This window comes from Anabrus simplex, chromosome 8 (genome assembly GCF_040414725.1).
Source record: "Anabrus simplex isolate iqAnaSimp1 chromosome 8, ASM4041472v1, whole genome shotgun sequence".
Lineage (NCBI taxonomy): Eukaryota > Metazoa > Arthropoda > Insecta > Orthoptera > Tettigoniidae > Anabrus > Anabrus simplex.
In genome coordinates, this window is record NC_090272.1 from 201,462,320 (window position 1) to 201,489,709 (window position 27,390).

The following is a 27,390-nucleotide window of genomic DNA, read 5'->3' on the forward strand; positions in this document are numbered from 1 at the left end:
TATTTTCGCCCACTGCCCTTCAGCAACTCTCTGCTAGCATGCCAGACTCGACTGTCACCGCTTCACCATCGATATCTTCGCCAGCCAACACTGTGGCAGCCGCCGCCCAGTCATCTTCACCGTCCCCTCCAGCTGTGTATAGCTGTGTACTACGTGGAATCCTACCTGAAATCTTCGACAGGGATGTTCTACAAGAACTTCGTGCAGCGGGCGTTCCCGTCCGACTTGCTATTCGGATTCGAAAAGCCCATGGCCCTACATTTATGGTGCGGCTCCAACTGCCTACGTCTGATGCCGTCCACCAGCTCATCACCATCAGTGCCAGTGTCCACGCCAACATTATCGAGTGGAACCCTCTCGTTCCCCACCCTCACCCGGTCGCCAACCCTCTGATCATACGTCTCATCGCCCCCGGCCAGCCCCTCCTCCTGTTTACCCATCTCCACCAGTGAGTCCACCCATTCCTCCAACTGGTTTCATCACCCCACCCCTCCCAACGTTTGAACTCCTTCGTCTTCTCATCACTTACCTCAATCATTTGACAGCTACCCTCCATCTCCTTACCTTGCACCTTTACCCCGGCACTTCCTTCTGAACTTCATCTCTCCCACTTGCACTCCACCTTTTCCCTCACACCCTTCCGTAAATCATCTATTGTCTTGCAAGTACTTCTGAATTAAATAAAGCGTTTGTTCAATCCTTAGGCATAATTCCTCTCCCAACTCCTAATTCTTCACATCCTTTACCCACATCCTTCTTCCATCACATCTTCCCAACCCGCCTGCATCTCTTGGCTAGAGAGAAGGCGTTACCCTCTAGGCACCCCGTCCCACCCCTTCAGGGTGGGGAATGAAAACATTTATAGATAGATAGCCTCCACGGTATACACTTGCCATGTGTCTTGGTGGGTGTGCTAGATATCAACTGACCGGGCGAGTTGGCTGTGCGTGTAGAGGCGCGCGGCTGTGAGCTTGCATCCGGGAGATAGTAGGTTCGAATCCCACTATCGGCAGCCCTGAAGATGGTTTTCCGTGGTTTCCCATTTTCACACCAGGCAAATGCTGGGGCTGTACCTTAATTAAGGCCACGGCCGCTTCCTTCCAACTCCTAGGCCTTTCCTATCCCATCGTCGCCATAAGACCTATCTGTGTCGGTGCGACGTAAAGCCCCTAGCAAAAAAGATATCAACTGATGATCCCAACCTAGCACATGAAGGCAAAACGCTGGCAAACAGGAATGAGTTAGCTGGAAAATTTATAATGTCCAATAACGGACCATTAATATTGGTATTACAATTTGATGGTGTCGAGGATTTTGCAAAAGCTCTCTATGTTTGCAAGATCCTAGGATATGAGCAAAAGTTTCTTTCTCTCTACAGCAGCGCCGACAGAAGTTGTTGTCCAGGGATTTGTTGGGCGGGCACAGAGCACACTGCAGAAACGTTTGTCATCATTTTTATCACCTCTCGCCACTTGTTATTAGACAGGCTGGTTTTATAAGATGTTTGCCAGTCCCAGACTGCTGCAGCTTTCACTTTATCTACATGTTGTTGTTGTTGTTTGATTTTGTTTTCTAAATTTGCTATGCATTGCACATTTTAAAATTCTTTGAAGGTATACAAGAAAGAAACTTGATATGGATTTTGACTGAAATTAAAAGAAATCTGTATGAATTCAAGATTATATAATAATTGTGAAATTAGTAAAAATTGTCATAATTTTTCACAAATGTTTATTTTTTCCAGGAAAACACTCACGCCTTGCTCCAGGCTTATTGGAAGAGTTTCTTAAAAAATTTCATTCTTATTTTAGAATAAGCTTTTATACTAAGACCAAAGGAAACAGCCAACTTAAACACACGCATCAAATTACAAACTTTGCTTTTCATCTACCTTCATTGCCACTGAATCCTTTATTTCCATCTTGAGGTACTGTACATCATCCTTCGCAGTATATGAAGTTAAAAAAAATGGACAAACATGCCAGTACAATGACCAGCTCCTGTTTGTTGACCCCCTGGAATCTGCATAAATCGAAGTTGCAGTAGAACATGTGTGGTGGAAAATTGGCCGCATGAAAACAATATTTTTCTTTATGCTCATAATGCAATATTTTGTAACTTTGAGGTTATATGAAGCTATAACAACATTTGAAAAACATGCTCATGTAGAATAAACATTATATATTTAACACAAGAAATAATACATTGCATTGCGATCTGAACTAAGAAAAAAATACCTATTGCCTTGGGAACATTTAGCGTACATGTACAAAAATGCTTTGCTCCTTATAAGAAAATGAAAAGAAGGCATAACTTTTTTTTTTTTTGCTAGTTGCTTTACGTCGCACCAACACAGATATGTCTTCTGGCGACGATGGGACAGGAAGGGGTTAGGAGTGGGAAGGAAGTGGCCGTGGCCTTAATTAAGGTACAGCCCCAGCATTTGCCTGGTATGAAAATGGGAAACCACGGAAAACCATTTTTAGGGCTGCCGACAGTGGGATTCGAACCTACTATCTCCCGAATACTAGATACTGGCCGCACTTAAGCGACTGCAGCTATCGAGCTCGGTGAGAAAAGTTTCTCATCGAGTTCAGTTATTTTTTTCTACAAATCACAAAACTGAAACACACACACCACTTACGTTTTTTTCAATTCACAAAACTCGGACACATCATCGCATAGAATTTATTCCAGTCAGCAATCTCTCATCAGTCTTCAGTTTCTTCATCATCTCCTTGGCATCTTTCGCAAATCACTGTTAGTTTGCTGTGTTTTTTGCAAACTTTGTGTGAATATTTCTCGCAGGCAAGACTTGTTCTGTTATTTTTATGTGATCCACAAAAGTAACAAATTCCTTTTTGCACAGCTGAGGTGGTATTAGGGACAGCAGAGGGTTCCTTCTATTTGGAGAGAAAAAGTTGGATATCCTTCAGAAGCCTCCAGTTTGTAGCTTGGTTTCTGAGATTCTGTTCCATCAACAGCTGGGGAAGTTCATCTAGACAATGCCTTCTTCTGAAATGTTCTTTTCTGTAGACATTGGTTTTGTACATTTTGTACGAGTTAATTCCCGTAATATCCAGTTGCCTGAAGAATACTGCCATAGGCCATCTTCTTGTTTTCCTAGCTGTGGTTAATGTAGAACACATCTGGTCCACCGAATCCACACCCTCTATTGTTGTGTTATAATAAAGTATCATTATAGGTTTACCTGTTTCCGGCTCTATTTCAGCAGTATCGTGCAAAGTCGACAAGAGAATGATGGGGTTTTTTTCCTCTTCGTTACAAAACTCACCAAAGACTTATCATAATAAAAACCAAATCACGATGATCCTACCTTACAAAAAGGATCAGTCACAAATTCTGGAGGTATCTCCTTTTTATTTCTTTTAAGTATTCCTAGGAATGTCATTCCACTTTTGAGCAGATATTCTGCTAAGGGAATGATCGAGTAGTAATTGTCAGTAGTCAGGTTATGGTTGGACCATTTTAATGGTTCAACCAATCGTTTAACAATGTCCAGGGGCTTGTTCAAATGTCCAAAATAGTCCCTCAGGCTGCTTCCCACAATATATTTCTGTTGTATGTATGTAAAAGTCTTACTGCCCACAATTGCATACATTTAGATGCCATATTTTGCTGGTTTTTGTGGCAAAAATTGAGTAAAACCCAACCTGCCATGAAAGGCAACAAGCATCTTATGTATTGTCATAAATTCACCCAAGCTGTAGCTATGTAAGCAATTTTTGACGAATTTGGAGTGGAAGTCACAAACAGGGGCCAATTTGTCAGTTTATTTTTTTATTTTTTTTATTTTTTTTTTTAGGTCTTTCAGCTCTGGTTGTAACATCTTCAAAATGAAGGCATTGTAAAAGAAGCAAAAACCTATTGAAGCTGAAATTCGCTCTGAGCATTATCAGTCATTTCCCATCGATTTTCCACACTTCCCTCATGTTAGTTCAATTCGACTTTTTACAGGCAATCATAAAGAGAGCCCCAATAAGTGCCATGATCTCTTCCCTATTTGTCAATCTGAAGTTCCTGTCACGTCCATCGACTTTCTTGCCACTGCTGGCGTCTGTTTTAGTGAATCTTTGTTATAGAAATATTTGTGTATTTCACAAGTTCATCTATCATTTGGAGACTTATGTAGAAATGCATCTAGAGGTTTTTTTTTTTCTTTGCTAGTTGCTTTACGTCGCACCAACACAGATAGGTCTTATGGCGACAATGGGACAGGGAAGGGGTGGGAGTGGGAAAGAAGCGGCCGTGGCCTTAATTAAGGTACAGCCCCGGCATTTGCCTGGTGTGAAAATGGGAAACCACAGAAAACCATCTTCAGGGCTGCCGACAGTGGGGTTTGAACCTCCTAACTCCCGAATACTGGATACTGGCCGCACTTAAGCGACTGCAGCTATCGAGCTTGGTTAGAGGGGTTTTAGCATCTTGTGCAGCTCCTTTCGGGCCAGGCAAAATTCAAATAATATTTTTAGCTCTTATTTTTCCTGAAGGACTGGTTGTATATTTCAAATCATTTACCTATAATATTTCCTGGTCCCTAACAGTATAAAAATGTAATTCACAAAGAACGTCATTCTCGAGCGGCATTTCTTCATCCAATCTGTCATCTTCCTCCCCTTCTTGTAACGACTATTCAGAATCTGAGCAAGTATCCTCTTGTTCTATATGCTCAGGTTCATATCCTTCCTCCTCAGCTTCATCCTCAGATAGTTCTCATAAACATCAAAGAATATCTTCATCGGTACGAAATTTGCAGTCCCTAAGACAGAAGTGAAAATATGATCAAACTGGGAATGGACAATATTATTTGGGTGATAATTTTCAATCAATAGCCTTCCCCATTCCTCCCACACTACCATTCCAGGTACCCTACAATAGGAAATGCAAAATCACACTAGAATACCAAGAAAACTTAATTAGATAGTACTTACTTGACCGCTTGCATACGTCAATTTCTGCAAGTATAATATCCGTGTAGTGGTAGTAAGCTGGCCGCAGGTCTGCTCTCTGTTATCTCCCGTACTGAATTGATGCCACATCAGTCAAGGCAGAAGGCCGACCGTGGTGCCTCCATATGCCGAATAGCGTAACGTTAGCATACCTGACAGCTTTTCCCGCCACGATGCGATCTGAAGACTCTTTTTTCAGAAAAAAACTAAATTTGTGGCCATTTTGCCACACACACGTGTTCCAGAGGATTAAATAACATATAAAATCTAATTTAAAAGGTAGAATTCCATACATAAAGATTTAATATTTTTGTGCTTCACTTATTACAAGATACATAAAGAAAGGATCATAAAAACCAGATTTAGAAACCAACTTTCATCATAATCATTTTATTACCAAGAACAATGTCCAGTTATTTACTGGAGATTTATCAATATAGGAAAAATCTTTTACAAACCATATGATTTTCTCATATCATACACAGTTCATCAAAGTTCATTGTAGTTCTTTCAAGTGCGTTTCAGATATGACAATTATTTTCACAGTTCTCAACATTATTAAAAACACAAACAGTGCAATAAAACACAAAACAATCATGGCACATCACTTAGTAGATGACAGTAACGTTGAAAGCAGGCAATACATTTATGACACATCATGAAAATCATCTTTAGAGTTTAAAAAAAATATTCCTTTATAACTGGCCTTTATAGAGTTTTGGTAGAGTTCCCATTATACAAGAAACTGCTACATGTCAAGTAGTCCATGTTTCATTTCTTCGTTCCTATTTACTTTTATAAAGAACTTTCAGAAAATTGTTAAGTACACACTAGTTTGTTGTCTTCTCCACTTCCATTGGGTCAATGGTCACTTTTTCTGTTTATCACAACAGAACAGTTTTCACATTCTTATCAAGCAAAATAATAATAATTACAACATTGTATTAAGTTTTGTGGTTCCCAAACTAATCCCAGGCCATGAAATACTCACACTGCCCAAATATGAGTAACAGGTTTATCGTCTACGGTCTACTATAGGGAAAATGGGTGACTGAGAAAGTAAAGTGGTTAATCTATTTACAACAAATTATGAAGACTTCACTAGTGTGAGTGGTTTTCCCCTAATGTTGAGTTCATTGGCCGTGATGATGGGTGGTTTGTGATCTTCAATTATTAGCGCACACCATCTAAGGTCAAGGAGTAACACCTTGCCTCGGAGGCAAAGATAATTATGAGAGTTGTTAGTGAGCGTATTATGATGATGAAGATGAAGAGGAGGAGGAAGAGGTAGGGAGAGGGTGAAATTCTGTGCCAATAACTCCAAGGGGTCTCTCAAGGCTTAACCATCCCCATCCAATGGACTAATCACCATTACCATGTACCCTCAATCCACTGAACCTAGGCTTTAGGCATGTAATCTACTGGTTGGGAATTGTATACCACCACCTCTCCCACCCTGCTGATCAACAATCTGATGGTGAAAATTTTTGTACCAACAGAATTTGAACCAGCTAACCATGGTGACGCACCATAAAGACCTGACACCTTAATAATCGTGACCACCAGACAGGTAACTTCACTATTGTTTCAACGATAAATTACTCATCAGAGCACATTCAACCGTTTGTGAACATCCATCCTCTGAAACTGATTCCGAGAACAGGAACGGTGGTATCAATCCGTTAAAAGTGCAGCAACGAGGCAATTTATTTTCAATAAAACAGGTTTGAAGTTAATATATCAGAGCATGCTTAGAGCCGAGGTAATATCTATTATCAACTTGCAACTAATCCAAGGAATCAAAAATTTAAAAAGACTAGTAACATACAATGAAAACTGTGTATATTATTGCAATTCTGACAATTGTAACAACTGAAACCAAGCTCCCAAAACTGATGTTCAGAAAATTTGCTTTGAAAGAAGAGTTAGGCGTTCCTGACCTTTAAAGTCATTTCAACTGGTAGACTCTTTATTCCAAAGTTGGAAAAGTGATAATAGTTTTGTATCAAATATCTATTCCAAATAAGGACTGGTACTATCCTAGAAATGGTGGCTAAAACCTCAGAACTCAATGGCCTCAACTTCAAATTGTAAGGGTTTTCTTAATTACAACAATTTGCAAGTAAAGGTTTGTTAAAGAAAAAAATATTTATTCACGAGACAGTACCTGTATTTAATCTGTAGCACTAAAGAATCTGCCTATATAAATTATATTTAGAATTATGGTTACATCATTTTACGCAAGGCAAAAGTGAACGTTCAAGTGTATTCCCAGAAGAACCAGTCCCTGGGCTCAATGAGATTCACTTTGAGAACCACTGATTTATTCTATGATTATAAAAATACAGAAACATTTTAACAAAAGAAATTTTTAGACATTTTTCTTTACATTGCATTATTAGTATCTATGTAACAACAACTAATCAATTCTATTGAGGAAGTTTATACTTCCTTAGAGAAATCCATTACAATTACAATAGAAAATATATGCTCTCCCATTATCTCTGTTGCACCTGAAAAACAAATATAGCACTGATAAATAAATAAAGCATATATTCACATTTTGTCATTTATTTTTTGTTGAACTACCCAATCCATTTTGATCATTCTTTAACTGTTACAACAGATCTTTTACACTCTTTCAACTCTGATGTCTACCTTTATTTTAAATATGGTATCAAATTTTTTTTAGAGTTAGCCGTAAAAATAGTTTTGATTTTAGTCTTTCATGTTCTATGTTTGAGGAACTTTCAAGCCTCAAAACATAGTGGAATTTACAATGTACTTGGTGGTGCTGATGGTGATGGCGTTTGGTTGTTTTATCATTTGGCCAGGCTGAGTAGAGCGCTTGCCTTCTCAGCCCAACTTGGCAGGTTTGATCCTGGCTCAGTCCGGTAGTATTTGAAGGTGCTCAAATACGTTAGTCTCGTGACAGTAGATTTACTGGCACATTAAAGAACTCCTGTAGGCCAAAATTCCAGCACCTCAGCATCTCCAAAAACCATAAAAGTAGTCAGTGGGAGGTAAAATTAACAATATTATTATTATTTTATTTTATCATCTGACTAGTCTGGAATTCACGTGGGCAATTGAGGATAAATGTAACCTAGGGAGGTCATGAATTAGGAGCCGAAGTGTAGGGTAAATTACTTGGTTAAAAAAATTGCAGCAAAGAGCAAAGGGAGGAATTATGAGAAACAAGTGTCATGATACAATATTAAGAACACTAATATCCATATTCAAATTAACAGCAGGAAAAGAACTGGGCTTGCTGGGATATAAAGAATGAAAACAAGTAAAATTTTGAATACCTAGGGTACTACCTAAGGAAAGAGAAAATTCACTATCCTGCATATCTTTTTTTTTTTTGGTGTACATACATAGGCAAGTCAAGAAGTATCTGCAATTTTGCCCTAATTGTTTTTAGGTTGGCTCTATGGCACTGTGTGCTCACCAGTAGCTAGATGGCACTGTTGTCTACATCTCTGGTAGGTTTCAGCATTATCAGATCGGTACAGCTTGCACTGTTGCGACATAAAGATGGCCGCGCCAGTTTCTGTTTGTACCAAGGAAGAACAGCGTACCATAATCTTTTTTTTTGTGGTCCGAGGGTGTACCAGAAGTGGAAATTCATAGAAGACTTGCAGCACAATACGGGGACAATGTCTGCTGCAGCAAAGTGTTTACCAGTGGATTCAACAGTTCAAAAGGGTTTGCACAAGTGTGAAGGATGAGGAAAGATCCAGGCGTCGGATCATAGGATGTCATAGTCACGTAGCAATGAAAATATTAGCACACGATATGGTGGCATGGAGGGCTGTATCAAAACATTCTATGGATTGATGACACAAACACCATTTTTTTGGGAGAATTTTTTTTTTTTTAATTCTAAACTGAAATGAAAATTTTAGCAAAACTCAGTTCATCAACTTTCATGACTGTCTAGACTCAATTGACAGAATTTCATTACAGACTGTGAATCTCATTCTTGAATCCGTATTGACGGTTGAACTTCTTACAAAATTGTACAAAAATGATTTTAATCCTCATAGTCAATACTGGTATATATACTCAATCTGCTATCTCTCCAGCAAACGAGAAAAAACAGACGGCTTAAGGACATCCTTCAGAGTCGTCGAGAAGAATTCTGATGTGCAGTCAGAGAAGCATGGGAATGTCATATGCCATCTCCAATCTTAGTCTCGTACCTCTGAGGACACATTCCTTGCAGAATTATATGCAGCCTTCTTCTCCAGGAGAAGCCACATTCCATTAGCTTATATATATATATATATATATATATATATATATAGTATTGACTAGGAGAATTAAAATGGTTTTTGTACAATTTTGTAAGAAAAAAATGACAGAATTTCAGTTGAACCGACAGGTGCTGACTGTTACATTGAACACACAACAGGTATCACCCTTAAATTGGTATTTCATTACATGTAGTGTCAATTCTTCTTCAAGGCACAAGAAAATCCAGACAGACTATCAAGCTCAGAAATCTGCTAAGTCTGCTTGGAACATTCCAAAAGTAGCAGATGCCTACTGATGGCGAGTATTTTATTTTAGTTGAGTTCTGTGTGATATTTCTTGCACGTATTTTGAACTTAAAGTAAACCATCTCCTTTAAAAGTGAATATGTTTTCCAGTTGAACAATGACCAATACTGATTTCAAAATAAACAAAAAGCAACCTAAGGGACCTACCTGAAGATATTTGACAGCTTCTAGGGTCTTTTCCCAAGGCGGTGCACTGCGGAAGGATGGGAAGGACAGGGGAGCTTGTGACAGACTCAGTCGAGAGGTACAACCACTTGCTTATGGGAAAGGAGTGTACTTCTCAGTGACGAGGACATGAAGTAGGCAGAGGTAAGTGAGTGACCTGTCCTTTCATCTTCCTACCACATAATCTGAAGGAAGAGTTTGTTTTCCGGACTTTCATAACATTTGTATGTAGACAAACTGTTCCAGCACCAACTAAAGCTCATTAAAAAGTGCCATGGCTGACTTTTGGTTATTCTGGACACCAATACTGTCAATTTTCATAAAATACAGTTCTTAGGAATGTAAATGTATTTTGAAGCGGAATATTTTGTTCTATTCTGTTTGAAATGTTCTGAACCAGCCTCTGTTCATAATCTCCATTTTCAAGTGTATTCCAGTTTTGAAGGCTATCAGTGAAAATCAGGGGTGATGGAAATATTGATTATGTTTTCTTGATCAGAAAGTTTGTAGATTTGGTATTTAAACATTTAACCCATTCCGGTCTGGGCCTGAATATCCCTAACAAATGTTCTGGACTAGGCATTTCTATGGATTTGAAAAAGATTATATCTCTGTACCCGTAAGAGATATTTGCACGATTCTTTTTTCTTTGTGCTTGTTTGAGCATCTAGATTTTAAAAATGATATTTGTTTCACATCAGCTACCACTTGAGTTTTAAAATTGTTTATATATTACACTATATTTTGCGAATGAAAAGAAAGTTGACAGATTATTAAGTAAGTACAGTTTTCTGAAATACTGTTATATTTTCCCTAGATTGATCATGTAAAATGTGCATTGCAATTACTAAACAACAACAATTATGAAAATGATATAAAATAAGAATTGTTCAATAATAATAATAATAATAACAACAGTAATAAGAACAACGAAAATGTGAGTTCTTAAGAAATTTTATTTATATAATTTTATGTGACTATACTGGCTCGGAAGGTGATGTTAGCAAAAATGATATTGAAGGCATGTAATTGCAATTCTATTCACAAATGGAAATATTGACATCCAAATAGGAATTCAAAACAACATCTTGCATTTCATTATGATTGGAGTTCATTTTACAGTTTACTGTATGTTCCCACGCGTTTCATAACTGCGCGAATACGTAAGAATATCTACATATTAGTAAAGTTTTCTGTTTTTTAGATGTGAGGTATTATGATTACATAAAATATAAAAAATAGAACTTCTATCAAGCACTTGCTTACAGCAAAATGCCATGTTTTAGAACACATTGAGTGGCAACATCCACTAATGCACACTTGTCAATTATATTGTAAATTTTCGGACTTAGACAATACTGCCATCTGTTGAAATACTCTCGTAAGTAACATATGAAAAAACATGATACAGTCAGCAGAATGTGTGCATAGTTCATTCTCAATTTTTAGCAAATTGTCAAACCTTACTATGAAAGTAATTTTGGCTGCTGCAAGCTATGCTCGCAGTTAGACCGGAAAGAGTTAAAGTACAGTACTATATTTGTATAATTACAAGAACAGCTGACATTGGTGTATGAGTCACAGTAGCTTACACTGGTGTCCTGGAGTAGTGGCATGCTTAAACTTGAAGAGTGAAAACATTAGTTGTTCTATTCTGATATATCTTTGAAGTTGCTCAGTCTGTCAAAGATACATCAATCACTCAAGCTCAAGCTGCTGGTAAGCTAATGGAATGTGTCTGCTGCTTTGCTGGCATCGTTCTCCTGGAAAAGAAGGCTGTGCATATAATTCTGCAAGGAATGTGTCCTCAGAGGTATGAGACTAAGATTGGAGATGGCTTATAACATTTCCATGCTTCTCTGACTGCACATCGGAATTCTCCTTGAAGACTCTGAAAGATGTCCTTAAGCCATCTGTATTTTCTCGTTTGCTGCAGAGGAAGCAGACCGAGAAGTCAAAGAAGCTGGCATAACTGGACCAGAAATGCATCTCATGATTTTGCTACAATATCTGCTGCTGAAGATAAGACTTTTCACTACCTCAACCCTGAGTGTATGAATAATATTGCAGGCTTTGCAAGAAGGCAGATCACATTCCTCTGCACAATGACAAAGACCTATATCTGAGAATTTACATTGAGAATAGGATGGCCAAGGCTGTTCTGAGAACATGCTGGAAATGAAAACAAAGGTTCATTGTGGAAAGTGATTGTAACAAGATGCAGTGCACTTGTGGAGCACTCGTGCTGTACCTGTTGCAAACCAATCCAATACTATCCTCATTTCAACCATCTTAGTGGTACCAAATTAGAGGAGCATCCCTTGTTCTCTAAGATGATGAATTACATGTGACTGCCGTGAGGGAGGAAGATAAGAAAAAAAAAAATGAAGTGCTGATCAAAAACCTGGGGTAGAAATTGAACAATGATCCCACAATAATTATACCGGAACAAAGCAGGAAACAGGCAAGGGGACCAGACACCATTAGCATCTTCACCCTGCTGGGACTGCAGCTGCCAAGATACACCATTCTAACCACCACCCTCACCACAGAACATAGTTCGATGATTTGTAACGATATGTGACTACGTAACTCTCATGTTCTGATGTATGAAAGGATTCTGATACTATCTCTTAGGGAGGCAGCAGAGCTTATGGAAACTACGCCATATTATGCCCGATCTTTTCCATCTGTCTAATAAATGTGGATTTGGGACTAAAGGACACTATCTTAGAAAGCTTGAGCAGTCAATAAAACTAGCATTTGCTTTGCATTTTGTTCAAATGGTATTGCATCCATATACTGTATTATATCTTTTGGGTATGGTAATAACTGGCTGGTTAATGAGTAATAGTATGGATTGGATAATAAAAGCAAGACTGCCTGCCTAGAGGAAGCCTTTGCTCTTTGTTACTGCTGACCAGTAGTCTGCATGGGACTGTCAAACTGAAGATAAGAAGTGTTCTGTACAATGCAACAGTTCTTAAGCTGAGGGAATCTAAAGCAGCAATTGCTCATTTGCTGCCCCAGAGGATTTGTAATATTTATTCATTGAGAATGTTAAGCACACATGTACCATACTAGATACAAATGTATTGTTCGAGGTTACCGTACCTTTCTTGCTACTACATTATCAATATAAAAAAACTGACATACACAGTCAAGTTCTGAGATATTCATGGTAGAAAGAGCTCCAATGAGATAACTCATTTCATTAATAAGAATATTAGACTGTAAACTATTTCATTATCTTTCTAGTAACATTGAAACAAGTCACTTATTTCCAGCAAAAAAGAAGAAACTACTCTGGGAGACAGCATAATTCAGTTCATAATAGTTCTGAAATAAACATCGGTATTACCGTTAATAAAGTATTATTGATTTCAGTGATTTGTTTGAAATGTTTTTGTTATATGTGACCACATATTTTCTTTAGTTAAAACAGGTTACTTCATTGGAGTACTTTCTGTTATGAATATCTCCATCATCACAATTCACTGCACTTTTTTCTTTAGTAAGAAGAGAAATATATAAATTTAAGCCTAGAACCAAATTATTCCCCAGCCCACATCTAGTGAACAGAAAACAAAAACTCATAGGGTGGGAAATTCTATTTTTCTGAACATTTAGTTCTCTGCACCCTGTACTGGAGGAATTCTAATTTTCCAATCATACTGAGGACTGTCTCAGTCCATTTCAACTCAATCCCTCTGTATCATATCTAATTTTGTTAATCTGAAGTTTTTAGCCTTAACAACAGAGTTAAGAAAGTTGAGATGTCTTTGGAAAATATTCTAGCTGATATTAAACAAGGGGCTGTGCCCAATTAGCAAATAACACAATATTCTTACAGTATACATGACAGTACTGATGACAGAAAACACAAATGTCAATAGATATGCTTGCAAAAGCAATAAATTTGAATGATAACCAGAAGATCTGGGTATGGCAACAGACAATGATTCCCTTTACAGCTATTGAAAGGTCAAGGGCATGACCAGGACACTGTGATTCATATTCTGAGGATATACTTTACTGATTTCTCTTTTAATTTCTATAATTTTTTGGCAATATGACAGCTTTGAGGTTTTAACTGGAATTTTTTCAGTACAATGAGAAGAATATTATTTTAAAATTAATTTATCTATTTCCTCTATTAGCAGCAGAGTTAGGGCACATTTTCCTCTCATATTTAATTAAGAATTAGCTGATTACAATAGACAACTGATTTGGACACCCAAGCATATGTTCCAACTTTTATTCTTGAATTTCGACTAGGCATAGATTTGTTAGTGAAGCATGTCATTCTGTCGCTTACAAGCAGCCTATACTTAGCTATAGTAAAATTACCTTCAACTACTTTCTTATTTGTTGTAGGAACAAAATTTTATGTGAAGTCAACTAGCACAAGTTTATTTAATGAGCTTGGAAGTGAACTTCATATATGAGAGCTATGAATCCTTCAGGATACTGTTATCTGTTGCATTTCCAGATATCAAACTAAAACATTGGAATTAGAGCCATAACTGAATGATGAAGATTTAGTGGATTCAAGAAAAGTCCCATAGTAGCATAAATAAGAATCTGTTGTTATAAAAAAATGACTAAAATTCTCAGTTTCTCTGGAATTAAGTTTTTTAGTTTTTTATATAGGACAGCTGGAAAATTAAAATTTTATTGGCCTTTTTTATACAACTGAACTTTTGGGAACAATAATTTGAAGTATGAATACTAGTGTACTGATAAAAAATATTCTTAAAGTTCATGGTTTATGAACATCGTCATTTGTATTTGTGCAAAATTTCTCCTGACTTTTGTCTTGAATGATGTAATAAGGATAAGAAATACATAAATCATTAAAAAAAATGCTTTCTGATAGCTTAATGTTATTTCTCAAAATATTCGAGCTACATTTTACAAATTAATTGACCATGTTATGGCTCAATAACAGAAATAAAAATGAAACTAATACCATACTCACATAAAACACTCAAATAATGAGGAGATTCATTAAAATAGACAAATAAAATATGTTACAAATTTCCCACCTTTGTCTCGGGTATCATAAATTGTGCGTAATGTCCTGTGCATTTGTTCATATTTGTTCTATTCTTTAGCCTTTCCTATAAAACAGAGAAAATCAAGTATGTTTGGAACAGAATATTGGTGGTCTGACTGCAAGAACTTTCCACGCTGTTGCTCATCGGCCTCAGCAATAAAAACAACATAATCTAACAGCAACTTACACTTAAAAGTGAAAATCTAGACTAGACTCTTCATCATAGTGATAAAATTTAAGTAACTTTCACTGTAGTGATAAAATATGATATGGGCAGTTCTTTAGATCATCACTGTACATTCACAGGACCCAATGGAAATTCATATTAAGGTGTATAATAAGCCTTGAGGATCCATCACGCAGCTGCAGGAGCTTCTGAAGCAGAAAGATCTTCACGCTGTTCCAAGAAGGCTTTCGCTTTACTTTCCCATAACTGCCCGTTAGCAAGGATGCGATTGGTATTGTCGGCAACAGCAGAATCGGGTGAGCCATAAGCAGGAGGGTTAGCATAGGGATCGTAACCCAGAACAGACAGCATGGGAGCTATTTCTGCCATGTCTCGGACCACATCTTCTGGAATTTTCCCCACCCATTTAGTGAGCGCTTCCAAGTTAACTGGTTTGATGACTTGATCTGATGATCTCTCCACCCTGTGAACACACATTCAATAATTATACATTTATCAAAATAAGAAGAAATAAATACATACATACACATCATTATTATAGACCATTATGCCTATCAGCGTTCAGTCTGCAAGCCTCTGTGAAATTACTAAACGTCGCCACAATCCTCTATTTGCAACTAGTGCTGTGGCCTCATTTAGTTCTGTACCTCTTATCTTTAAATCGTCAGAAACTGAGTCTAACCATAGTCGTTTTGGTCTCTCTCTACTTCTCTTACCCTCCATAACAGAGTCCATTATTCTCCTAGGTGACCTATCTTCCTCCATTTGCCTCACATAACCCCACCACCGAAGCCGGTTTATGCATACAAGCTTCATCCATCGAGTTCATTCCTAACTTAGCCTTTATATTCTCATTCTGAGTACCCTCCTGCCATTGTTTCCATCTGTGTGTACCAGCAATCATTATCGCTACTTTCATGTCCATTACTTCTAACTTATGAATAAGATATCCTGAGTCCACCCAGCTTTCGCTCCCGTAAAGCGAAGTTGGTCTGTAAACAGACCGATGTAAAAATAGTTTTGTCCAGGAGCTGACTTCCTTCTTACAAAATGCTGTTGATCGCAATTGTGAGCTCACTGCATCAGCTTTACTGCAACTTGATTCAATCTCATTTACTATATTACCAGCCTGGGAAAATACACATCCTAAATACTTGAAAGTATCTACCTGTTTCAGCTTTGTATCGCCAATCTGACATTCAATTCTGTTGAATTTCTTACCTACTGACATCAATTTAGTTTTCGAAAGGCTAATTCCCATACCATACTTATTGTGCCTATATTCAAGTTCAAAGATATTAGACTGCAGGCTTTCGGCACAAAATGCCATTATGACCAAGCTGTAAGCATAGCCAGACTGCTTACTACATTTCTACCTAACTGAATTCTTCCCTGCCACTTTATACCTTTCAGCAGATGATCCATGTAAACTATGAACAACAAAGGTGAAAGATTACAGCCTTGTCTAACCCCTGTAAGTACCCTGAACCAAGAACTTATTCTACCATCAATTCTCACTGAAGCCCAATTGTCAACATAAATGTCTTTGATTGATTTTAATAATCTACCCTTAATCCCATAGTCCCCCAGTATAGTAACATCTTTTCCCTCGGTACCCTGCCATATGCTTTCTCTAGATCTACGAAACAAACACAATTGTCTATTCCTCTCATAGCATTTTCAATTACCTGGCACATACTGAAAATCTGACCCTGAAGCCCCTCTGCGGTCTGAAACCACACTGGTTTTCATCTAACTTCCTCTCAACCACTGATTGCACTCTCCCTTCCAAGATGCCAGTGGATACTTTGCCTGGTATACTAATCAATGAGATACCTCAATAGTATTTTTAATCCTTCCAGCTCCCTTGCTTATCGATAGGTACAATTACTGCTTTTGTTCAATCTGAAAGTACCCTACCAACACTCCATGCTAATCTTACTACTCTATGAAGCCATTTCATCCCTGCCTTCCCATTATACTTCACCATTTAAGGTCTAATTTCATCTATTCCTGCTGCTTTATGACAATGGAGTTTATTTACCATCCTTTCCACTTCCTCAAGCATAATTTCACCAACATCACTTTCCTCCTCCCCATGAGCTTGGTTGTTCGCAACACCACCATGAAGATTTCCTTTAACGTTGAGAAGATTTTCAAAATATTCCCTCCACCTGTCCAGTGATTCTCTGAGATGTATTATGAGTTTACCTGAATTACCCAAAATACTGTTCATTTCCTTTTTCCTCTCCCTTCCTAAGATTCTTTATTACTGTCCAGAAAGGTTTCCCTGCTGCTTGATCTAGCCTTTCCAGGTTATTACCAACAACTATTTGTTTCGCTCTGTTTCCTTCATCTATGTACAATTCCCTGTCTGCATCAGCCCTTGTTTGGAGCCATTTCTGAGAAGCCTTCTTTTTACGTGTACAAGCTGCTCTCACTTCTTCATTCCACGAAGATGTTCGCTTTTTCCCATCTTTACACACAGTAGTTCCTAGGCATCCTCTTGCTGTTTCCACTACAGCTTCCCTGTATGCCACTCATTCTCTTTCTCTATCCTGAACCTGCTTACTGTCCACTGTTCGGAACTTCTCACTAAACATATCCATGTACTTCTGTCTAATTTCCTCATCCTGGAGACTTTCTACCCTTATTCGTTTGCAGACAGATTTCACTTTCTCTATCCTAGGCCTAGAGATACTTAGTTCACTACAGATCAGACAGTGGTCTGTATCATTGAAAAATCTCCCAAAACCCCCACACAATTCCTAATAGATTTCCTGAATTCGAAGTCGGTTACAATATAGTCTATTATGGATCTGGTACCCTTACCCTCCCATGTGTAGCGGTGAATAGTCTTATGCTTGAAGAATGTACTCATAACTGCTAAACGCATACTACCACAGAAGTCCAGCAAACGCTTCCCATTCCTATTAGTTTCCATATCTTCCCCACATTTAGCAATCACCATTTTGTATCCTTCAGTTCTATTTCCAACTCTCGCATTGAAATCGCCCATTAGCACTATCCTATCCTTGCTGTTCACCCTGACTACGATGTCACTCAATGCTTCATAAAACTTGTCAACTTCATTCTCATCTGCACCCTCAGATGGTGAATACACCGAGACAGTTCTCGTCCTAATTCCTCCAAGTGCCAAATCTACCAACATCATTAGCTCATTTACATGCCTAACAGAAACCATGCTGTGTGCAGTAGTGTTCCTGATGAAGAGTCCTACCCCATACTCTGCCCTTCCTTTTTCAACACCCATCAAGTACACTTTATAATCTTCTATCTCTTCCTCGTTATCTGTCCTTACCCGAATATCACTTACTCCTAGCTAATCCACATGCATCCTCTTTGCTGACTCAGCCAGTTCTACTTTCTTTCTCCCATAATCCCCAATAATATTGATAGCTCCCCATCGAATTTCATTTTGTTCGCCAAGTTGTCTCCAAGGAGTCAAATGGGAGTGGGATTCCATTACTCCGATAGGTCCGAGGCTTGCTTAAAATATTCTGAGCTCGGTAAATTTGTGAAGAAGGATGCTACCCTATTTACACATAGTCCAAGTGAGGATCTCTTCTCTAACGGGTTAGGGATGACACTGGTGGATTGTATAGTCCTAGCCGCCTGCGCGCAAGGAGGGCCATGATTCAGAGTATATCCGAGATGCCGACTTCCATTCCGTAGCAACTGGTATCTCGACTCACAGGACCACTTACTAGGTCACTCAGCTGTTGCCCATGGTTCACGAACTAGGACGTGACTCCATGAACCATAGAAATAAATACCATTAGACTAATTCTAGGAGAGATGTGCACAAGAAATATAAGTAAGAAACTCACTTACCCAGAAATAAGCTGGTGAATGAATGTAAGATTAAGAAAGGAATAAAATAATTATATTTTAGACATGATAATAAGCTTTTGCAATGTCAAGAAAATAAGGTGAAATTCTTTATGTTTTGCAAAGAACTTTGCTCTGCATCTTCAGAAGTAATCTTGACAGTTCACAAGGAAGGCTTCTCCAGTAATGAAAGTTTTAATTTTGGTATGCTTTACCGTTGGTCTATAGTAAGAGTGGCACTCTCATTCGTCACTAGATGGCTCACTGTGCGCTGGCCTTCCAATTGGGAGCTGACAAACCAACTGAGCCCCAATTACGATGTTTCTAATTACACCGTATGTGCATTGTGAAGTAACAGCAAGGTTGTCAGACGAATCAGGGACAAATGTGGTAGAAAAAATAAATAAAAATAATAAAATAAAGTGCAACAAAAACTCACAGGATAGATTTTTTTCTGAAGACATAGAGCAAAGTTCTCTGAGAAATGTAAAAATTTCACCTTGTTTTTTTGACATGGCATGTCTACAATTACAGGCTGTGAAAGCATCAATCTAAATTATATTTTAATCTGAACTTCTCTTATATAGTAATAACAATTTTAATTACACCTCTTACATTATACAATTGAAATCAGTGTACTTCATTTTCCTTTTACATAGTTTACACCCCCATTGTAGCACTTCAATCAGTCATATACATTAAAGTCTAATACTATTACATAGAGTCAGCTTTTCAGCTTCTTCTTCCGTTCCCAAAACTTCTTCATCCTGTCGGACCTGACTGCCCTTTGGTTGTCAGTAATGGTGTACTTCCTTCGTTCAAATGTTAAGAGTTTGAATCGCAAGTGTTTATTCCATAGAATTCTCTTCTCTTTTCTGCCTTCAATTTGGAGCATTGATAAATTTAATTCTTCTAAATCATTTATGATCTCTGTGAACCAAGTGTTCTTTGTTTTGTTTTTCCAGAAGTAACTGAATAACTGCTTCACTAGTCGGGTTTCTGGCAGTCGGAATATATGACACACAAAAAGAAGGCAATTCTCCTCTTCCACACTGTATTTATTATTGATTCGCTTTCAAAATATACCACTTCATTAGATAACAATCCCCAATAGCCATCAACTTGGTGTTTCTTATTGATGATTGTCCTGATGATTCTTCTATCTACTTTCTGCAATTTATCAGTTGCTGATTTAGTGTTCAACTTGAAGAGTGTTTCACTAGCATAAGTTGCTTCGGGTTCTACAACTGTATTGTAATGTTGAAATTTAGCATTCATGGAGAGAATTTTTTTTAAATACGTGATTTGCTGTGCAGTTTTCAGTTTACATGTTCTGCTGTTGATCAGTGTTTTCTCTTTTGTGTTCCTGGTTGTAATTTCCCCAAGATATTTTTACTTATTCACAATCTTAATTTGTTTGCCATTCTCGAGGTGAATGGATGATGTTTCAATTCTGAAGGTCGGCATCATTTCAGTCTTTTCAAACGAGATTTGCAGTCCGATTTTTGCAGCAATTTTCTCGAGTTCTTATTACATACAACACTAATTGTTACATCAAGTCATACATAGAAAGACAGGATATTGGATAGGAACACATAATTAAGGGGAAACACAATCAGAAACAAGAAAACTAGTGAAAACCAAAAGAACAAAGAAAACTCCACATTTCTATGCACTACCATCTTTTCTCCTCATTCTGAACTCTTCTCAGCCTCTGGTGAGCCTGTACCTGCTTCTCATATTCATTAGAAGAGCAAGTATCAATATCCACAAGTACCATATAAGAAGGATAAAGAGAAAGCTATACCAACAAAGGAAAAGGTAAGGGAAAAGAAAAAAAGAAAAGGAAAAAAAAAAGGGTAAAGATGTTGATGTAACTTATAATTAGGGCTTAGCTTCTTCCTCACAATCACTGAAGCTCTCTTGAACTTCTGCTTTCCAATTTGGACAATAGCCTCCTCCTCCATTAACCAGTTAGACAGTGTAGTGTCCTTCTTTGCTGAGCTTATAAGGAACAGAAATCGGAAGCTTAGAAATCAGTCTACGCAGCAGGTTTAAGGGCTCATTATTCTCTCTCCACGCTCCTTCCTGATCCACCAGGGTCAAAGACCCTCTGCAAATTCCCCACACTCAGCACACAATATTCTAACGATCCTCACTCATCCGTCCACCAACTCTCTTTAACAATCTTAATAAGAGACGAGAGCTTGAGAAGCATCGAGTAAAAGTATACTCCAGAGGAGTGTAAATAATTTTTTAAGTTAGTGTGAGGTGGTTATACAGCCATCTTGACTTACGACAACTTGGCTATGAACAAAGACATCCTCAAGGTTTAAAAATTTGGACTGCTGTTATTCACTGTATATGCATCTGATCTCGTTAAACATATATGGTGTTTGTTATACTTTATTATGAAAGTTTATATTTTTTAATTTGTCTGTAGACTGTACAAATGTGAAGTGCTCAGTGTAACTGTTTCTTGTGCTTTGTGAATAAGTAAAATGACAATGAACTGTAACTAGACATCTTGTGTCCATTTCCAACATGGTGCTGAAGAAGACATATCTGTGCATAATACAGTAATGTAACTGAGTGCCTTCTCTAAGAGTTAAGTTCTTCAGTCTAAAACCAAACCAAACTAAACCCCATCGCGCAACAGCCCCGTAGGGCCACAGCCTACCAAGCGACCACTGCTCAGCCTGAAGGCCTGCAGATTACAGGTGTCATGTGGTTAGCACGACAAATCATCCATCATCATCATCATCATCATAACCATCATCATTTTCCCCCTCCAGTTTCCCAGGTGTGGTGTACAAGTGCTCGCCACTTCTTCCGGTTAAAGTATAGTTTCTGTTCCTCTGTGTTCTCCCACTTAGCATTCCTCTTACTGACCTCTGATTTCACTGTATCTTTCCATAGATTCCTTGGCCTTCCAACTGGTTTCTCCCACTTCACTTCTCTGTCAAAATAATTCCTTGCTGTTCTCTTTCTGTCCATCCTCATAACATGTCCAAACCATTGTAGCCAGTGTTTTCCTAAAAACTCGGTAACAGGTATTTTGATCAGACTCCTTCCTTCTTGCTTCATTATTAATCTTGTCCTTCCAGGTCTTTTGATTCATTGTTCTGATGCATTTAATTTCTGTTCACTGTATTTTCCTATTTGCCTTGTTATGTAGGGTTCATGTTTCTAGTCCATATGTGACAATAAGAATAAAGTAGGTATAAAACATGGTCAATTTTGCTTTCTGGGTTATTGTATCATCCCAGAGTAGATTTATCACTTGAAAATAAAACTGAGAAGCTTTCTGAGTCCTATTAAGTATTTCTTGGTTTGCTGTGTTAACTTTTGAAATTATACTTCCAAGGTATTCAAAATTAGAAAGGAATCATCTTGGCTGTTATTCTTGGCTTTCTAGACCGGGGCCGCCACCTCACTGTCAGATAGCTCCTCAATTGCAATCACGTGGACTGAGTGGACCTCGAACCAACCCTCAGATCCAGGTAAAAATCCCCAACCTGGCTGGGAATCAAACCCATCAAACCCGAGGCCTCCGGGTAAGAGGCAGACATACTACCCCTACACCAAGGTGCTGGCTTCTTCAGTATGTCCAAACTAATTCAGTATACAATAAATTTAAAAAATATCTGAAAAAGAAAAATTTAATTTAATAATAATAATAATAATAATAATAATAATAATAATAATAATAATAATAATAATAATAATAATAATAATAATAATAATAATAATAATAATTGAATGAAGTTTTTTTTTCCTCCTCAGGTATAATTCTGTTACCATATGTTTTCTTTTCCACGTAGTTTCTAAATTTATTTATTCATATATTTGTTTGTTTCGACAGACTGAAGAGCTAACAGTTATAAATTAAGTTGGAAAATAAAAAATGCTTCCAACAAACCCATTGCCTTATCGAAAGCTGCACTTTGGCAAGCTAATCATTGCCCCCAGCTGGGTCAGAGGCCACTGATCAGCCATCAGTTCTGTATAATGTAGTCATATAATGTGTACGAGTTGAATAGTGTCTGTTCATTGAGAAAGTTGGTGCTCTGAATATTCTTAAGTCTTACCAGTACTCTTCAGAAACCTCTAAATGAGATGAGGGAGAACCTAAGACAAAGAAGAGGGATTAAGGTCGAAGGAGAGAAAATAGAAATGCTTTGGTTTGCTAAGGACATTACCACAATAGCAGACATCAAGAGGGAGTTGAAAGCAATGTTGGAAGTAATGGACAGTACTGTTCTCTCTCGGTACAACATGACGATTAACACGGACAAGACAAGAATACTTGTAGTCAGCAGGCATCATACTGAAGCAAAGATAACTGTGCAATGTAAGTACGTCAATAATACCGAAGAGTTTATATTACTTAGGAAACAAAATAACAGCTGATAATAGTAAGAGAGATCTGGTTATTAGAACTACCAAGCAGAGACAGTCTTAGATAAGAAAGATTAATTCTTCATGTAAAAGAAAATCAACTTGAGGCTAAGAAAACAACATATATGAGAAGCGTACTCCTCTATGGAAGCAAGACCTGGACATTAGGCATGACCAACAAAAGAAGAGCCAAAGTATTCAAGTTATGGTGTTGGAGAAAAATGTTAAAGATATGCTGGATGATCCGAGTTAGTACTGAAGTAGTACTGACAAGAACAGGAGGCATACCGGTACTGGTACCACGCTTGACAAAGAAGAATTCCCATTTTACTAACAGGCTCAAACAAGGCTGGGTCCTCGCTCCTACAGATGTTGTCTTTTACCTTACAGCCATGCTCTACAAGACATTGTCAACTAACAACAGTGTTGTGGAAATCAGATATCGCTTGGATACAAGAATTTTTAATCAGGCCAGAATGCTCAAAATGACTAACCACGCACAATGCTTCTCCAGCTCATACACCTGAGAAGCTGCAACCATCAGTAACTACTTCAAGAATGCATATGAATAGTCTGTAAAATTAATTTCATTATGGTCCGTATTGACAATTATTACTATTAACAAAGACTGGAGGGTCCAGTACTGTAAATTATATGTTATAATTATTTATTTAATCATGATATATTAGGGACTAGTTTCAAAATTTCCACTGGATCACCATCAGCCGCAATCATTGGTATATCTTGATTCACTGATATAACATGCTATGATCATACATGAGTCCATTTAAACATGTAACTTACACATATGAATCACTTGTTCTTGTAAAAAAAGTTGAACTACACCAAAGTATAAGAAGTTCATATATCAGAAAGTACTTATATTATATATCAAAATTATGTTTGAACCTTATTATATACTTCTCATATTGTCTAACTAGTGCACCTATTCTGGAGAAAGGTTGAGCCACACCAAAGGACATTATAAAAGTCATATATTGAAAAATTATATTCTTAATGTGGTATTTTTAATGTGGCATTGTGTTATCTCAAAAAAATACCACATTAAGGCAGAGGGAAACCACGGAAGAAGATCTTTGAAGAGGTAGTTGAGATGATGGGATGCCAAGGTTATGGAGAGATGAAAAGGATCGCAGAGAGAAGAGATCAATGGTTGCAGCGACAATGATGATGATGATCTCAAATGCATAATATTTAAATCATATATCAACAACATGGCAATTTTTTTTTACAAGAACAAGCGATTCATATGTGCAAGTGATATTAGTTTGAATGTCCGGCTCCATAGCTAAATGGTTAGCGCGCTGGCCTTTGGTCACAGGGATCCTGGGTTCGATTCCCAGCAGGGTCGGGAATTTTAACCAACATTGGTTAATTTCTCTGGCAGGGGGGCTGGGTGTATGTGTTGTCTTCATCATCATTTCATCCTCATCACGACGCACAGGTCGCCTACGGGCGTCAAGTAGAAAGACCTGCACTTGGCGAGCCGAACATGTCCTCGGACACTCCCGGCACTAAAAGCCATATGCTATTTCATTTCATTAGTTTAAATGGACTCATATATGATCATAGCATGTTATATCAGTGAATCAAGACATGCCAATGTGGTATATTGAATATTGATGACTATAAGTTGTACATAATGTCTTTTCCAATTGTGATTGAGGCTGATGATGACCCAGTGGAAGGATTGAAACTAGTCCCTAATATTTATTACTTATTTATTTATTTACAAATTTTATGCCCACATTGGAGCACTTAAATCAATACATTTGAGTTAATTTCTTCTCCCAGAACTTTCTCATCCTCTCCGATCTGGAAGCCCTTTGTGTGTCCGATATAGTATATTGTTTCCGTTCAACTGTTTTTAGTTTGAGACTTATGCTTTTGTTCTTCAAAATCCTCTTCTCTTTTCTGTCTTTGATTTGTTGTCGAGTTATACCCAATTCTTCCAAATCATCCTGAACTTCTTTGAACCAATTATTACTGATTTTATTTTTTAAAAAGCAATCAAATAGTTGTTTCAATATCCTGGTGTCTGGTAATCTTGATATGTGACAGAAAAAGGAAATTCTTCTTTTACGCATTGTAGATATTATTGATTCACATTCACGATAGACAATGTTGTTGGGCAACAGTCTTCACTGTCCATCAACTTGATGTATTTTATTAATAATTGTTCTAAGAATTCTTCTATTAGTTTTCTGTAGTTTGTCTGTTGCAGATTTTACATTTAATTTGAATAAAGTTTCACTAGCATACGTTGCCTCTGGTTTGACTATGGAATTATAGTGTTTTAGTTTAGCATTTATTGTAAGAGATTTTTTTTTATAGGTTGGCCAGGTAAGTCTTTGTGCTTGTTTAAATTTAGTTGTTCTGTGTTCTATTGCTTCTTTTTCATTTGTGTTCAATGTTATTATTTCCCCAAGATATTTGAATTTCTGAACAATTTTAATCTCTTTATTACTGTTCAGCTGTTCGATCCAAAGATCAGACAATCAATGATGATGAAATAAATGAAATGCGTATGGCTTTTAGTGCCGGAAGTGTCCAAGGCCAGCACGCTAACCATTTAGCCATGGAGCCGGACAATGATGATGAGTCCCTAATATATAATAATTAAATAAATAATTATAACATATAATTTAAGGTATTAAATAGGTGGATCCTCTGATCTTTCTTAATGATTATGAGTAGTGTTAGGTTCACCAATTAAAAATCAGAAAACACCCCGCCGAAGTCATATATTTTACTTTTTATTCAGAAGAAAAAACAAGCACTTCTCTATGTCAGCCATTCACATTTTTTTTCAACACCCACACACACTCTCTAACCCAGACATCTCTCTCTACTGCCAACCCCATCATATTACATTTAATTTCAAATATGTTACAAACTCAACATCCTCCCACCTTGAGTTGTGGGAACAACTCAACACATCATTTATCCACATAACAATACAAAACTGAATTTACTATACGCAATACAAAACAGCAAGATCACCTCTCCCCTTTTCTTGTCTCTTTTGGAACTCAAAATAAAAGCACTTGAGATAAATATCACATAGAATAAATGAACACTTGTGAAAAAATATCACTCAATCCTCAAATCTTTTGGGTTTAATCACCAGTCTCCCACTACTAGTTTTCAGTTTGGAGCTATCGGTCGATGATTTAATTGTCCTTCGGTCACTTTCTTTCTTTTCACACAGCTTAAATTGTCTGAAGACATGGTCTTCTGCAGATGTCACTTCGAGTGGGTATACCTTCTGCACCGGTCTCACGAGTACCCCTCTTTCAGTCTTCAGACGAACAAGTCTCACAACACCACCTTTGCCAGGGATAACTTCCATCACTCTTGCCAACGGCCAATTCAGTCTCTTGGGGTTGTCATTGTCTACTAGTACTACTTCATCCACGAAGGGTTTGTACTGACTTTTTGTATGGTGGTTCTTCTGAATTAGTTGTCCAAGATACTCATTCCTAAACCTCAACCTTAAAGTTTCTTTTATTTTCTGTCTATATCTGTATCTTTTGTCGAATCTTACATTTTCTATCATGTCGATATCGGGCATTCCAACCTCCTTGACCTCTTGCAGAAACATTGCAGGGGTTATTGCCATCAGGTCACTTCCATCATTGGACAGGTAGGTAAGCGGCCGAGAATTCATCACAGCTTCGATGTCACACAAGACTGTCATCATTTCTTGGTACGACAAGCACGAATTTCCCAGAACTTTCCTGAGCATTTGTTTGAGAACACCAATCAATCTCTCCCACCAACCTCCCCACCATGGTGCAGCGGGAGGATTAAATTTCCATTCAATTTCATTTGCAGAACTATATTCAATAATTTTATCCCACTGAATCGTCTCCAAGGCATTACAGACGCCATGAAAATTCGTCCCATTATCACTGTAGACTATCGCTGGCCTTCCACGTCTGGATACAAAGCGTCGAAAGGCTTCTAGGAATGTTGAGGTAGCCAAAGATGTCACAAGCTCCAGATGGACCGCACGAAAAACAGCACACGTGAACAAACAGACCTAGGCTTTCTCTCCTCCTCTCAAAATCAAAGGTCCTGCAAAGTCTACCCCTGATATCTCAAAAACCGAAGCCTCTCTCACTCTGTCAACGGGTAGATGAGCCTGTTCCGCTTCAAGATGTT

At 37.7% G+C, this 27,390-nt stretch overlaps 1 protein-coding gene across 2 annotated transcripts in view; it reads right to left on the minus strand.

Moving 5' to 3' along the window:
- Nucleotides 1-5,344: 5,344 nt before the first annotated feature.
- Tpst (tyrosylprotein sulfotransferase) overlaps nt 5,345-27,390 on the minus strand; it is a 662,871-nt gene continuing 640,825 nt past the window's right edge. For both annotated transcript variants that reach the window (XM_067152638.2, XM_067152640.2), the window contains one exon: nt 5,345-15,412. In XM_067152638.2, coding sequence (XP_067008739.1) covers nt 15,118-15,412 — 295 coding nt within the window. In that variant the 3' untranslated portion in view covers nt 5,345-15,117. The remainder of the gene's footprint in view (nt 15,413-27,390) is intronic.